This window comes from Cyclospora cayetanensis, unplaced genomic scaffold (assembly GCF_002999335.1).
Source record: "Cyclospora cayetanensis isolate NF1_C8 unplaced genomic scaffold, CcayRef3 CcayRef3_contig_126, whole genome shotgun sequence".
NCBI lineage: Eukaryota > Apicomplexa > Conoidasida > Eucoccidiorida > Eimeriidae > Cyclospora > Cyclospora cayetanensis.
Genome location: NW_020312066.1, coordinates 106,662 through 119,762, shown reverse-complemented (window position 1 = coordinate 119,762; position 13,101 = coordinate 106,662). Strand labels below are relative to the sequence as shown.

General features: G+C 53.4%; 3 protein-coding genes across 3 annotated transcripts; 2 read left to right on the top strand and 1 right to left on the bottom strand.

The window, feature by feature from the left end:
* The first annotated feature begins 534 nt into the window (after positions 1-534).
* LOC34621058 lies at positions 535-2,404 on the top strand. Its single transcript, XM_026336413.1, has 5 exons — positions 535-645; positions 1,053-1,167; positions 1,342-1,449; positions 1,632-1,957; positions 2,354-2,404. The coding sequence occupies exons 1-5, from the start codon at positions 535-537 to the stop codon at positions 2,402-2,404; spliced, it is 711 nt and encodes a 236-aa protein (XP_026192198.1).
* Positions 2,405-2,858: 454 nt separating this feature from the next.
* LOC34621059 (50S ribosomal protein L3-2, chloroplastic) lies at positions 2,859-6,336 on the bottom strand. The gene is made up of 7 exons (XM_026336412.1): positions 6,025-6,336; positions 5,442-5,788; positions 4,958-5,112; positions 4,371-4,462; positions 3,769-3,904; positions 3,408-3,593; positions 2,859-3,070 (listed from the first exon to the last, which is right to left on the bottom strand). Exons 1-7 carry the CDS (start codon positions 6,334-6,336, stop codon positions 2,859-2,861), a joined length of 1,440 nt encoding a protein of 479 aa, XP_026192197.1.
* Positions 6,337-6,772: 436 nt separating this feature from the next.
* Positions 6,773-11,488, top strand: LOC34621061 (peptidyl-prolyl cis-trans isomerase D). Its single transcript, XM_022734287.2, has 8 exons — positions 6,773-6,902; positions 7,928-8,113; positions 8,578-8,775; positions 9,270-9,404; positions 9,564-10,084; positions 10,253-10,638; positions 10,939-11,044; positions 11,282-11,488. The coding sequence occupies exons 1-8, from the start codon at positions 6,773-6,775 to the stop codon at positions 11,486-11,488; spliced, it is 1,869 nt and encodes a 622-aa protein (XP_022593491.2).
* The last annotated feature ends 1,613 nt before the right edge of the window (positions 11,489-13,101 follow it).

Sequence of the window (13,101 nt, the reverse complement as noted above, 5' to 3'; positions counted from 1 at the left end):
GGGGATTCTTCGGATTATTGCGTCTGTTTCTGTCAACAAAATTTATGGAATGCTTTGATTCATAGAAAAGCAACAAGTCTGCCACGCAAGGTCAGGATACAGTCTTGGACTTCCATCGAGACAACCGGTGGCGCTACCGCAGAACAGAGGAGTAGCAGCAACACCAGGGAGGAGCACTGCTGGATTTTCTCTGAAACAATTTCAACTAATTGAAACCAAAGTCACTGCGATTTCACGATTAAAGGCATCAATGGAATAAACCTCCACAGGCTGCCGTTGCAGCTTAGGCTGCTGCTCGACCTTTCGATCACAGACTCACGTCTACTGTGCAGCTTTCTTCGAGCGCAGCCCCCGCCGACTTCACTCCACTTCACGCCCCTGGCGGCCTTGGAGCATCGGCGGAGGTCGGACGTTTCTTATGCAGCCAGCGTTGGCGACGACCGCGGTCAGAACCTTCGGACACCACGTTGCGCAGCGCAAGCAATCCACAGGAACGTCTACAGCACCACGTCCACTGGCAAACCCGAACCGAGAATGGCTGACTTTAAACTGAGGGAAGAAGAGCCGATCGGCGGCCGCACTATTGATGATCTCGTAGACGGAGTAGCCGAGGATCTCGGCCTCACACGAGAAGCCCATCTTGAAGTAAAGCTCCACCTGAGACAGAACTACATCCGATCTATCAAAGTAAGCACACAGCATTACAAACAGATATTTGCAGCTTAAATAATCGCAGACCGCGCTTTCTACTTTGGACAGACAATAAGGGAGCAGCCGCACCAGCTCCCCTTACGTTATACAGGGGAGGTCCGCCACATGTCGTGAATGTAGCAGCACTGCGTGGGTAGATAGGCACCAATGGCTGATACAAGAGCCGATCCCAGGAAATAGATCAAAGGGATGGATCCTTTGTTGGTCTGAGGTGCCTGTTCACGGTCTTCCTGCAAGCGTCTCTGCTTGTATCGCCCTGTGCCTCCTCACCACTTCGAGCGCTATCACTGTCACTAGTCACAGGGCTGTGCTTCCCCTATGGCAGCCAAAATGTTTTGCAGGCTCTCGAAGACGGCCTTAAAGACAAGAAGCTTTGTGGCATCGTCCATCCCTATGTGGCAGATGCATTGCTGAATCGCCTGTACAAAATACCGAATGAAACCTTCGAGGTCGACGGTGCGACATTTCACTTTTGTTGCAGCAGGAGAAAGTATACATGAAGCATTATCAGTTTCACTCCCTACAGCAGGCTGTTGCCAGTGTCCGTAGGGGTAAGCGTAGAAGCCGAGGAGATAGCTGGGTGTAACACCAAGTGGGCTTGTTGGGCGTACGGTGTCTGTTCTGTTGCAGTGTATCCGTCGTCCCGCCTAGTGACTCGAAATCCGACACACTTTAAGAATGTCGCGATTTTCGTGCACCGAGTGGCTCCAATTCCAGGGAGCAGCAAGGGAAAGCTGGGTTAGTTTCCCTTGCTCCTAGCAAAGCCTTGCAGCGCCTGCTGCCGTAGAACCGTGTAGCGCGCCTGCTACAGAAAATGAACTCGTGCCGTCAAGTTGCTGTGGTGATGCTGTGCACTGTGTTTTATGTTTCATGCCCCACGTTATGCGACTTCTTCCTCAAATGTTCTGCTTCTGCTTCAGCCTGTACCTGGGCGTTCGATTTGGACCCTGAAGAGTGCAGCGTAGCAGAGTTGAAGCGGCGTTTGGAGCTCCTGGCCTCTACTAGCAGCGAACGCATGCGTTTAGTCTTTAACGGTTTCACCTTGACAGCCACAAATGCGCTGGCAGAGTATGACATCCAAGGGGGAGATAGTCTCTATTTATACACTGTGAAAGATCCCAACGAAACGACGGTTATCTGCTGTAGCGGAGAGGAAACGCCTCACACCTCGGCTCCTGCGGCCCAGTGTTGCTGCTGCACCTCCCCTCCACATGGCGCTACTTGCTCCGCGGAGCCGTGCGTTGCGGTAAAGCAGCGACAGACTCTTCCTCTCTGTGAATGCGCAGCTGCTTGTTGCTGCTCCCGCGGAAGATGCACCCATTCGCAAACGCTCTTGGCTAAGCCCTACAGCTGCCACACCCAACGGTGTGTCTGCGGTCGTTGCGTAGCATTGGCTGTGTCCCCCATGAACAGACACTGCAAGATAGCTGCAGATATCGGACGGTGAGAAAGGGGGGAGCAGAGTACCCGACCGTCTGAATAAATGCAACTGTATACGCGTAGTCTCCTGCTCCACCCCCTGCAGCCGTTAAACCTCCCCAACTTTCTCTGAAAAAGAAGAGGGAGCATTTTCAAACCAGTGCCTACCCGAAACAACCTCAATGCTGTTTTTTTTGAAGACTTACAGTTTTTCTGATCTCAGTTCGCACGAAAATCTAGGAAATATGTGGCGCGTTTGCTACAAAACGCCTAGAGAGCTAGGTAGCCAGGAGCGCTCGTGTAGCATTTTGCTAACCCAGTATGCAATAGGGATTTAAATCTTAGTGACGGCCTGCACCACCTTGAAAAAAGGGGGTCCATTGCTGTGTCGTTGCAGTGTAGTAGATGCGGTGGTAAATGAACCCTAACTATTTTGATAGCTGATTTCCCAAGTGCGTATCTCCAACAATAAAAGTGGAGGAATGTTGTACAGAAGAGCAGGAAACTGAAGCGTATTTGGGGCTAGCAGTGGAGTGCCAGACAAATGGATTAGGGGAAGCAACACTGGGAGCGAAGAAGAGGAAAATGCAGCACTTGCGGTGAAAGAACGACCATAAATGACAACGAGAGGTTACACTTCCAAATGAATTAAAAGGTGACCCGACCCGCACACTGGGCATAAGAGTTTTCCGGTGTATGTTGCACGAGAGAGGAGACTGCAGTTCTGCCTAGCTTTCATCCTTTCCATAGATGGGTATCTCTGGATATGCGAAAGGATCCTGTTTCTTCTCCGGACGGTTGAGCACCAGAGGATACACTTCGCTAGGTTGGGGTACGAACGTCGGGAAAGGCAAAGGAATCTGACGATTGCGCTGGTGATGTGTCTTTCCCCGAGCATCGCTTATCTTTAGAACGGATCCCACACCACCCGGCACGCACCCTGTGCAACAACCGCAGCAAGAATAGTTGTAGTAAAACACTGACAAATGCCCGCTTGGATCAAGAAAGGAGAGCTCGGAAACCTCAAGCCACATATGCGGATGTATGCATGTCCGTCTATTTATCTGTTTTGCGAACTCGCCGTCTCTCTGGTGGCTCTCACCCTCCTCCACTCGACTCTGCCCCACCCGTCTCCGTATCCCTGCTCTATTCATTTGCCGACAGCTATTTCCACCCTTTCGGTGTTCTCTCGTGATTCTACCCGCGTGCCCTTCCCTTGCCGCCTCTCCCTGATGTGCGTTCAGGTGCCTCCTACTGAAAACGCGTGCCTGACTGACCCTTTAAGAAGATGAGGTTCCTGTCTGCTTGAATTCGCAGAACTTGACAATTAACCACTCGGGGATCGGGTCCGACGTGGCCAGCCATCTTTTTAAACTTCCATACGACGTTGACAGTCTTACTTTGCCCAATACTCCCGTGGGATCTGTGCGCCTTGCTTTCAGTGCCGTGGCTTGCATTCTGTCCTGCAGGAAGAAGAGCCGCAGCACCACGATAAAGAGTGCGATCCGCAGCAAAAAAGCAACCGCTGCACACGAACACCCGTGCGAGCAAAGGCAGCACCCACGAGAGCAGCAACAGCAGCAGAAAACACAGGCTCAAGGGCCGCATGCAAGGAACGGTACATTGCGCAAAACACACCTCTAAAACCCCATCTTTTTACGGGGCCCTGAAAGCCTTTTGGAATAGTCCACCCGGATACGAAGCACCACTGCCCTGGCACGAAGTGCAAGACGCTCAGTTCCTGGCCAGGGGGAAGCAGACAGTCAGAAGAGACCTACCGGACAGAGGCGCACATGAACTCGTAATTTCTGGAAGCCATGCAATTTTTGGCAGCCCTCCACGCCTTACGCGGGCGTCGGACGTTGCTGCCCACATGCGCGCCAGCGCAGAGAGGAAGGGGAAATTCGAAAACCAGAACATGCAAAGCGCAGGAAGAACGCACGGGCAAGACAGGCGCGCACAGGAATCGGGGTGACTCAAGACCCCTAGTGCAGCGACAACAGCACAGAGCCGTGAGAGAGGAGCACGCAACTCAAGCAAGCCACGTCCAAAGACACTGAGAAGGCGGGATCCGGGAGGGCAAAGAGAACGCAGGACTGGAGTCTGGAGCTCGAGAGGAGCACCTGGCATACGCAAATACCTCTATACGACAGCTACCTATATATACATATATATATGAGAACCACGCACACACATAAGTGAGGCACAGCAACACCGGCCCCAACGGGGCGACAACACACTTTGAATTCGGCAGTCACCGCCTTCGGTTCAATCCCTAGGGAGAGGAATTTGCACAAATTAGGACGCGATACTCGCAAGGGGGAGCGGTATCCTGCAGACACGCAGCATCGCCAGCGGGATGGTGCCAGACAGTCAGTGGTTGATCGAAGAAATCTCACCCCCACGTGAACGCTGAGAGACTACGCGCATGCGGCAGAAGCAGAGGAGTCCGCAGGCAGCCGCAGCGCACGAGCGTCCCCTCCAGCAGAGACTCTGGCATGAAAAGTGCCAGCCGGTGAGTGCAGGCGGCTCTTGCAGTCAAAGCGGCATGTAAATAAATTTATAAATATATACATTCGGAGGCAAATGGCAAGGCAGTGGCGTTTAAGGCCACATCGTGGTGTGCTGAAGTGCCTAGCCTACAGCGAGCGGCAATCCAGGTCAGGCATAGAGCTTCACGGAAAGGCAGTCGAAAAGACAGGAAAACAAGAAGAAGACGTTCTGAGCAGAGAATGCAGCCTCTGCAGCGCTGTCTCGCAGCAAAAGAGCAGTTGCATGCGCATTAATCAACAGGGGTTTTTCAGCATGCACAGGCAGCAGACCGTACCAAGGCCAAGAACGCAAGCCTCATAGCCGTGGGTGCTGAGCGTCTTCTGTTCCAGCACCACGCAGCGATCCACTTGACACACTGTCACCGCGTGTTGCTCCCCCCAGCCATCCCACAAAGACATCATTCCCACCTTGTACGCGAGCACTCCACACCTGAATTCCAGGACGCACTACGAGGGAGCGAACAGGGTGCACACATGTGGACGTGTGCAATGCGTGTTTCTCTCTCTATATGTGCGTGCGTCGTATATGCATGCATCAGCTCCCTACACGTGAAGCTCGACAGCTCTATACGAGCCTAGTGGGGCCGATGGTTTGGGGTGTAGCGAGACGCTACACACACACGCGAAGAGGCAGGAGGCAATAAAAGGCAAGCGGGGAGCAGAAACTCTCCCAAGAGGCAACAAGAGAGCCAAGATAGCCAGGCCCATAGAAGTTCAGCGGGTTATGCAAAGAGTAAAGCAGGATCGACTGGGGTGTACCGTCTGCTGTTCCAGGCCGGTGTAATTTGTTTCAAGTCGGGGTGAATACAGTCCAAGGATACAGCTCTTCCGCCCTCCAGTTCTGTCGCTGCATCGGCTGCGAAGGAGGCAGCAGCGGCAGCAGCTGGTCCAGCAGAAGCGAAGTCTTCCTCTGACGCTGCGGCAATGGACTCAGCCTTGCGATGGCCTTTACGGATCAAATCGTCGACTCTTGAAATCCACCGACTTCTGGAGCTGCTGCGCCCGATGTGGCTCCAAGGCCTCCTCCCTATGGGATTTCCATAAGGGCTGCTGCTGGAGTTGGCGATCCTCGTGCTGCTTGTGCTGCTGAATTGTCTTGCCCACACCTTGGGGATGCCTGGACTTCTGGGGTAGTTGCTGGCGCATCTGGAGCTGCAACAAGTGAAACGCGCTTCCTGAAGACGCGCCTGGCCGTGCGCAGCGTTCGTCAAAAGACTGCTGCCGCTGCTGCTGCTGCTGGTACTGCTGTTGCAAAGCCCACGCCTCTGTGAACGCAGCAACCTTCGCGCGGCAGCAGCGGCCGTCAGTGGTGCCGACATTGATGCTGCTGGCGGAGAAACGCTAAAAAGGCATCTGTTCTCTGGCTCTTTCCATCATTACCCACCAAAGCACAAGTTCCCTGCACCCCGAGACGGATGGCCAGGGGCCCCTCAAGAGTTGAGAGGCCTGTGCAAAGATCTTCAGTGCCTCGGCACTCCCACTTGTTACTTGCATTTATCTGCGCGAAATTAACATTTGATAGCCTCCCTATCCTCAGCAACAGCAGCGCGGCACACACACCGTGCTGCATGCAGTCCCGCACAGAGGCCACGCGGCAGAGCACCGGGTGTAGCAGGGGTGGAGCGCGTGGTGGCATGACTACCCAAAGTCGCATTGGAATCTTCTGTGGGGATTTTGGTGCATCTTTGCGAAGGAAAAGAAGAGCTTCTGAGCTACAGACAAGCGGCCAGCCTCTTGCAACCAACGACGGCAGCTGGGCAACTGCAGTGGTAGAACTGGTGAACGGAGGACGGCGCGTTCTCCACTGCCTTATATTGAAACTACGCTTGCATATTTTCGATCGGACTCCCCCCTGCCCCCAAACAGCGGCAGCAGACGCCAGCGGAGCCGCAGCCTGCCACACAGTTGCGGACAGGAGATTCAAGCTGTGAAGCGCGCCCGGTACACTCTGTAGCAGGAGAGCAGCACCCTTTGTGGCTGTTGCTGCTGCGGCTCTTGCTGCGCGACCTCGCAGCAAGAGCCGCACTTTGGCAGCGGCTGTGCAGCAAACAAGCTCTGTTCGCGTGCATGACATCGAAGCAGCAGCGAAGATGTCTGGCTCAAGCGTCAGGGTGTATCTGGATATCAGCATTGGCAGCCAACCCTGTGGCCGCCTTGTTTTCCGCCTTTTCACGGATATAACGCCGAAGGCAGCAGAAAATTTCAGGGGCCTTGCCACCGGTATACGCCTATATATCATCATCACTCTGACCCTATGTTTTGCCGATTGCGATCTCTCACCTAATTTTGGCCTATTCTCTCTTATTGTGTCGTACGTGGCTCTGCCCGCCTGTCTCTGTGTGTGCGCACATGGACGCGTATGTCTGTGGTGCTCGGATATTGGCTTGGGGGGTCTCTGCATGTGTGTCTGCATGCCCTGTGTGGGCATGCTGATGGTTCTTTCAAGCCATCCACGCCTTAAGCGCCTTGCCACTCGCCGCTCAGTTTTCCATGTCCATCTGTCTACATGCGCGTAGTATGTGTATATGTGCCTCGCGTCTATGATTACGCATGCATGCACTGTTGTGCCTTTTCTCCCTCCTCCGCCTTGCGGTAAACTGCGCATTCCCCCTCCCTACTACACCACGGGAAGGGGAGGGGGGAAGAATACGCAGTTGTGGCTCTAAGTCTTCTTTTCTCTCCATTCTCGGTGTGCCTATGTAGGGGTTACTGCTGTTGAAGGTGTGCAGCAAGAACTTTCGCTGCTCGCCTGTCTTGTAGCGGTTCTTTGGGCAGCAACCCGCACAGTTGCTGCTAGCGGGCTCGCACACATATTCATGGTATCGTGTGGTGTGATGGCTCCAAAAAGGCATTTCGCAAGCACAGCGATCTCTGTATTTTTTGTCTCGGGCTATTTGTGCGAACGGTTCTCCGCTACGCACACGTTTGCTTGCACCTACGCGTCTGACTGCTGTCTATGAGTACACCTCGCATGTCTCGTATCTAACATCACGACGCGCATGGGTCAAGAGGATAGTCTTCTACCTGTGCGCCTCGCTGTATTGGGTAGTGCAATGCGCATGTCACTTGATGACGTGGCTGGAAATGGAACCTTCCTGCCCACGCCTCCGTTTCTCAGTTCGTCCTTCGTGTCGTTTGGTCGTTTGTCTTGACGAGAGTGTGCTCTTGCCGCCGTGGTTTGCTACCTATGGCTCTCTTAGCGTATATATATGTATGTGTGGCTTTTGTTTGTTTATGTGCTTCAGGCGAGTATGGTATCAGCAAGGCTTCGGGGAAGCCTCTCAGCTACGCAGGCTGCCGCTTCTTTCGATCTGTTCCCGGCCTTTTGCTGCAAAGCGGCGACTTTGTGCATAATGATGGATCCGGAGGTGAAAGCATTTGGGGTGGATGCTTTAACGATGAAAATTTTGCGAGGAGACACGCGCAAGCAGGTACACCGGGACCCCTTGGGGATCTTGGATGCGCAAGCCAAAACGTTTTCTCGCTAAGCTTCTTTTGTCATGGAGAGAGTCTTTCGGCACTCTAGGTCTAGCATTTGATTGAGAACGCTGTCTGTCATGTACGGGTGTACTCTTGCGTGCATGCGGCACCGATGTGCCTCTCTCGCTTTTTCTCGCATGAGGTGCTCGTGCAGATGTCTCGCTGTGTCTGCAGCAGGGATGTTGACGTGCGTCAATGGGCATCCATCCATTAGGGTGCACATGAGAATTTGCAGCTTTCCATGGAAATAAGCAGCAATGCGTGACTCTGTATCCCCATACATCCCCCTCTGCGTTTTTTTCACACTCTCTCTCTACATATGTATATGTCTATGTACATCCATGGTCTGGGGGTGTTTCTCTCGGTCCGTCTGTGTATGCTGCGTTTCGTGTGAATGCCTTCTGCTCGTGCTTAGGGTGCCTCAGCATGGCGAACAACGGGCGAAACACAAATGCTTCACAGTTCTTTATTACGCTGAAAAAGGCCCCACAGTTTGATGGACGCCATGAAGTCATCGGACAGTTAGTGGAGGGGATCGAGGTTCTTAGGGCAATGCAGCTGGTTCCGCTGCATTCTGCCTCACAAACGCCACGAGTTGATATCATCATCACAGGTGGGCAAGCCCTCTAAAGTGCTGCATGCGCTTTTCGCTCGCTGTTGCGCAATTTCTGGAGGCTACGGCTTCTCGCCTCCTGACGCTGTAAGGCCTCTTCTTCTGCTGCCGCTTTTCTGCCTCTGTGGGTATTCCCACCGACTCCCTCTCGCATTCCGTCGCCGCAGCGCTGGTGGTCCTCAGAAGTTCACCTATAGGCCTCTCCTGCCTTCGCGCCGCTTATTAGGGGCTGCCTTGGCTGCTCGTGGTGTATTCGCTTTCTTCGCGGGATGTATAAGCGTACCGGGTTGAGCTGCGCCTTCATGCGTGTGCGAAGGTGCGCACTGTTTTCTCTTCTGCTCGTTTTCATGTATATATATGTAGATATATATATTCATGCATGTAAGACGCGTAGAAAGGGGGCCCTGTGTGTGTTGGTGGAATCGACAAAGCTGTGCCGACTGTCACTTTGCCATGAGGTGTATGTCCTGCTGTTTTTTTTTGTCGTGTCGAAGGATGCGGGCAGTTGGCCTCTCCGGCGGCTCTGAGGAACGCCTCCATGGCGGGAGTTCGCTCTCAGTTGGAGCTGATGATGCATCGCTACGAGAAAGATCTGCTGAAGCAGGCGGAAGATTCCAGCAAACTTAAAGGCAAGACGCCGCGGATGCTGGTGCTAAGGCTGGGGCCGCTGTCTGTCTTGTGTGATGCTGCGCTGTGCTTGGGAGGGGTTTTCGTGTCTTGTACGTGCCACCAGTTGAGCCTTTTTGTGGATGACGTCTAATGTCGCATGCCTGCCAGTGTTGTTTCAGGAAGCGATGAGGAGTCTGTAAGCAGCAGCTCTGACAGCGAAGCAGAAGCCCCTTCGAAGAGAGACAAAAAAAGGCGACTAGAACGGAAGAGGGCACGTTTCCTGGAGAGCAGTACATACACTGCGCAGCAGGCCATGGAGGGGCTTCTGGCTGGTGGTACCCTTAAGGAGCGTCTACAGCCGGCAGCAGCAGGAGCAGCAGGAGCAGCAGCAGGAGGAGACGCCCCTGTGGCGGTTTATGGAGCAGAAAGCAGTAGCAGCGAAGACGAGGGCACGCAGGACCAAGCAGTGGCAGAAGCTGCAGCAGTCGATCCCCTTGGGAAGCTACTGATGGAATTCGACGAAGACTCAGACGGACAGTCGGATGGAGAAAGCGCATCCGAAACTGCTGCAGGGGGCAGCAGGGCCAGTAGTAGCGGCAGTGGCAAGGCTGCAGTGCGCGCTGCGCTGTTAGCAAGGAAGCAGAAGTTGTTAGCACTAAGGCTTCAGTTGAATCAGGGGAGGGCTCTCAACACCAAAGAAGTGCGTGAGCTCGGCTGTTTGCACACGGCGCCGTGTGATCCATGGCAAGCTTCCTGCGTAGCTCTTTGCGCTTGGCGCAGCTTTGTTGATAGCGCTTTTCATTTTCTCTCCACCCGCTGTGTGTGTTGACGTGGCTACTGCCTACCTTTGATCCTCCTGCGGCTGTAGGTTATTGAAGAAAAGAGGCAGTGGGAGACTCCTGCAGCGGCAGCAGCGGCAGCCGCTGCGAATGCCCGCGATGCATACAAGCGGCTGCAAGAGGCACCAATGTATCAGCTCTACAAGAAAGACGATGAAGCCTCAGGAGACAGCGGAGGAGCAGCCGCTGGCAGCTCCCTAGCCATGGGGTCTAGAACAGCAGCACCAGCAGCGTCCAGTGAAGACGAGGAGGGGCCTCAAAGCGGGCGCAAAGGGAAGGGTCGGAGGCGCAACATCTTGGATGAGGCTCTTGCTATATCCGAGGATTCCCAGCGGACGCAGAAGAAAAAGTCGAAGTCTACTTTCGGCTGGAACGTGTTCAACGAAGATGCACTTTACAGGGCACACAAGAAGAGGTACGACGGTGGCTGCGGATGGATTGGCTGCGAAATGAAAAGCTTTTGCGCATTTCGGTGGACTATCTTGTGTGCTCTGATGTTCATACTGCGATGTCGCCGCGCTGCTGCTCTGCACACACACTGCTCTGGCGGAGATGCTTTCGCCGCGCGACTAGCGATGCGAACGAAGGCTCCTGTCTCGCTGCCTGTTCTGCCCCTCATGATTTTTCTGCGGTGTGGCTTCCTTTTGAAGCCTTCGCACCAACCAGACACGCCTAAGCCTGCACGTGTTTTCGCTTGCTTCGTGCGTCCCCGCAGGCTGGCCGAAGTGCCTCTGCGAGCTGAAGAGTATCGCCAGCAGAAAGAAGCTCTGGGGGAATACTTCTTTGATCCTAACGCTGCTCTCGCTCACCCCGAGCACAAAGTAAGGGCCCTCCTGCATTAGCGGCACAGTGCTCCCTCCTGCGGCACCGTTTTCGTGGTTGTCTCTTTGTAAGGCGGTATTGCTGATTAGCCCGTCCTGCCCGTGGATAGGCCTTTCCCGCCTCCCTAGTTCTGTTTCGTCCGCGGCTCATTTCTGCACAGTTACTCTACCTGTCACGCGACATCTCTCCCCTTCCCCCTATCTGCTGGCTGTACGCCTTGCCGTTCGATTCTGCAGCCTTCAAGCGCAGCGCTGGAGCGCTTGGCTACCTCTGTGACCAACACGCAAAAACGTCGGGGCCTCTTCTCCCGCCGCCGTATCTTCAACGAGGATGCTGACGTCAGCTACATCAATGAGAGAAACAGAATATACAACAACAAACTGGAACGGAGCTTCGATACAAGGGAAATCAAACAGAACTTCGAACGAGGCACTGCTCTCTGAGCCGCTCACTCAGCCGAGAAGGGGTCGACGTGCTGAATGGACAAAGCTGTTGTGTCCAGCGAGCTTCGCTAGAGTTTCGCTTCTCAGTATATGTCGCAGTCAGTACCTCCTCGGATTGACCTCTCTTCAGTTTTTTTCTGCCTCACAATCCTCAGAAGCGTCTGTCTCCCCGTTCTACCTTGTGCTGCTTGCTGTGTACGCTCACTTGATTCTAATTGTGTTTTGCTTGACGCTTATTCTATAATTTGGGTTCTGTGGGCCCTTCTCTAATCTTCGTCCTGTTTTCCATTCTTTTCTCTTGTCGAAAAAATAGTGATAATAGCAGCACAAGCGACAGCGTTTTGTTGCTGCGGCTTCTGTAGGGGATCTAGCTGCACGAGAGGATTGGCTGCTTTCGACAGAGTATCCAATGCCTCCGTGCCTGGTCCTAATGTGCTGGCTTGCGCATTGTTGGGGTGTGTCTTAACTCACAATGCGAAAATTGAATATCCTACTTGCGATCCTGGAGGCTGTGGTGAATGCTCAAGAAGCGAGCTTTTACTTTAGGAATTACGGGGCGGAAGAACTGAAGGATTGTTGGTTTAGGGCTTGACATTTACGGCTTGTTCTTTTTGCTGATGCTCTGAAGTGGCGCGCACGAATGGAGCTGCTTATCAGAACGGCTTAGATATAGAGCCACCCCCTCTGCCCTCCCGCACAGCTTCAAGGCCATCGGTTATGGGCTTATCGACAAAGCCACGGTATTACACGGACAATCCACGAAGGAACTCGAGGAATTGTACATCATGGCGGCACTCCGGAGTTTGTAGGGAGGCGCAACTCCAGATTCAATATAACTTGATAGAAAGTTTGAGTGTTTGGGTTACTAAGAGGTCGCTCCTTTTCCACCCGCGCCGCGCATAGTCCCCAACATGAGGCGAGAGGGTCAGCCACGGAGCCCGTCGGTGTCGTCCTCTACGCATGTCGAGCATTCACGGCTACATGTAAGTAGCATCTAGAGTTGACGCACCCAACGTTGCGTGTTGTTTCGAGCAAGTGGTTACATGCAAAATATTAGGGATACGGACAGACAAACCAATAGGTCAGTTCACGGCTAATTCTGACTAAAGTAGAACTGATGTGGCTTACACAGATACAAGACCGATTTGCTTGTTAAGCATATTACATAGCACGCTCATCTGTTCGTTCAGTATAGCCCAGAGCACGCCATTCGTCAGGGATTCATAGTACAGAACACGCTCATTCTTTTGTTAGGCATCTTGCAGAGGACGGTTTTAGCTTCGGCAGCTTACCGCAGAGCACGCTGATTCGTTTTGTTTAACTTTCCACGAATCGCACTCTCTCGTCTATTTAGCGTTGCACCCAGTACGCTCATTCGTTTGCGTAGCTTTCCACAGAGCACGGCCATTCGTGTGATTAGCATACTGCATGGCCCGCCGTATCGTTTGTTAAGCATATTACAGAGCATGTTTATATTCATTTGCCCAAATAACCGCATCTCACGCTCGTTTGTGGGTTTTGAATAGGTCAATCGTCTCAAGACAAGCAGCCTCTGCCAGGAACGCGGGAGCTGCTTCGTCGCCTGGCTCTCCCTGGGCTCCCCACTATGATCG

Coding starts and splice junctions, on each gene's coding strand:
- LOC34621058 (XM_026336413.1), top strand. CDS start 535: ATGGCTGACTTTAAACTGAGGGAAGAAGAGCCGATCGGCGGCCGCACT. Junction 646..1,052: donor CACGAGAAGCCCATCTTGAA/GTAAAGCTCCAC, acceptor AATGTTTTGCAG/GCTCTCGAAGACGGCCTTAA. Junction 1,450..1,631: donor GAGCAGCAAGGGAAAGCTGG/GTTAGTTTCCCT, acceptor CTTCTGCTTCAG/CCTGTACCTGGGCGTTCGAT.
- LOC34621059 (XM_026336412.1), bottom strand. CDS start 6,336: ATGCGACTTTGGGTAGTCATGCCACCACGCGCTCCACCCCTGCTACAC. Junction 5,789..6,024: donor AGAGAACAGATGCCTTTTTA/GCGTTTCTCCGC, acceptor GGCATCCCCAAG/GTGTGGGCAAGACAATTCAG. Junction 3,594..3,768: donor AAAAAGATGGGGTTTTAGAG/GTGTGTTTTGCG, acceptor TTCTTCCTGCAG/GACAGAATGCAAGCCACGGC.
- LOC34621061 (XM_022734287.2), top strand. CDS start 6,773: ATGTCTGGCTCAAGCGTCAGGGTGTATCTGGATATCAGCATTGGCAGC. Junction 6,903..7,927: donor TTTCAGGGGCCTTGCCACCG/GTATACGCCTAT, acceptor TATGTGCTTCAG/GCGAGTATGGTATCAGCAAG. Junction 10,085..10,252: donor GGGCTCTCAACACCAAAGAA/GTGCGTGAGCTC, acceptor CTGCGGCTGTAG/GTTATTGAAGAAAAGAGGCA.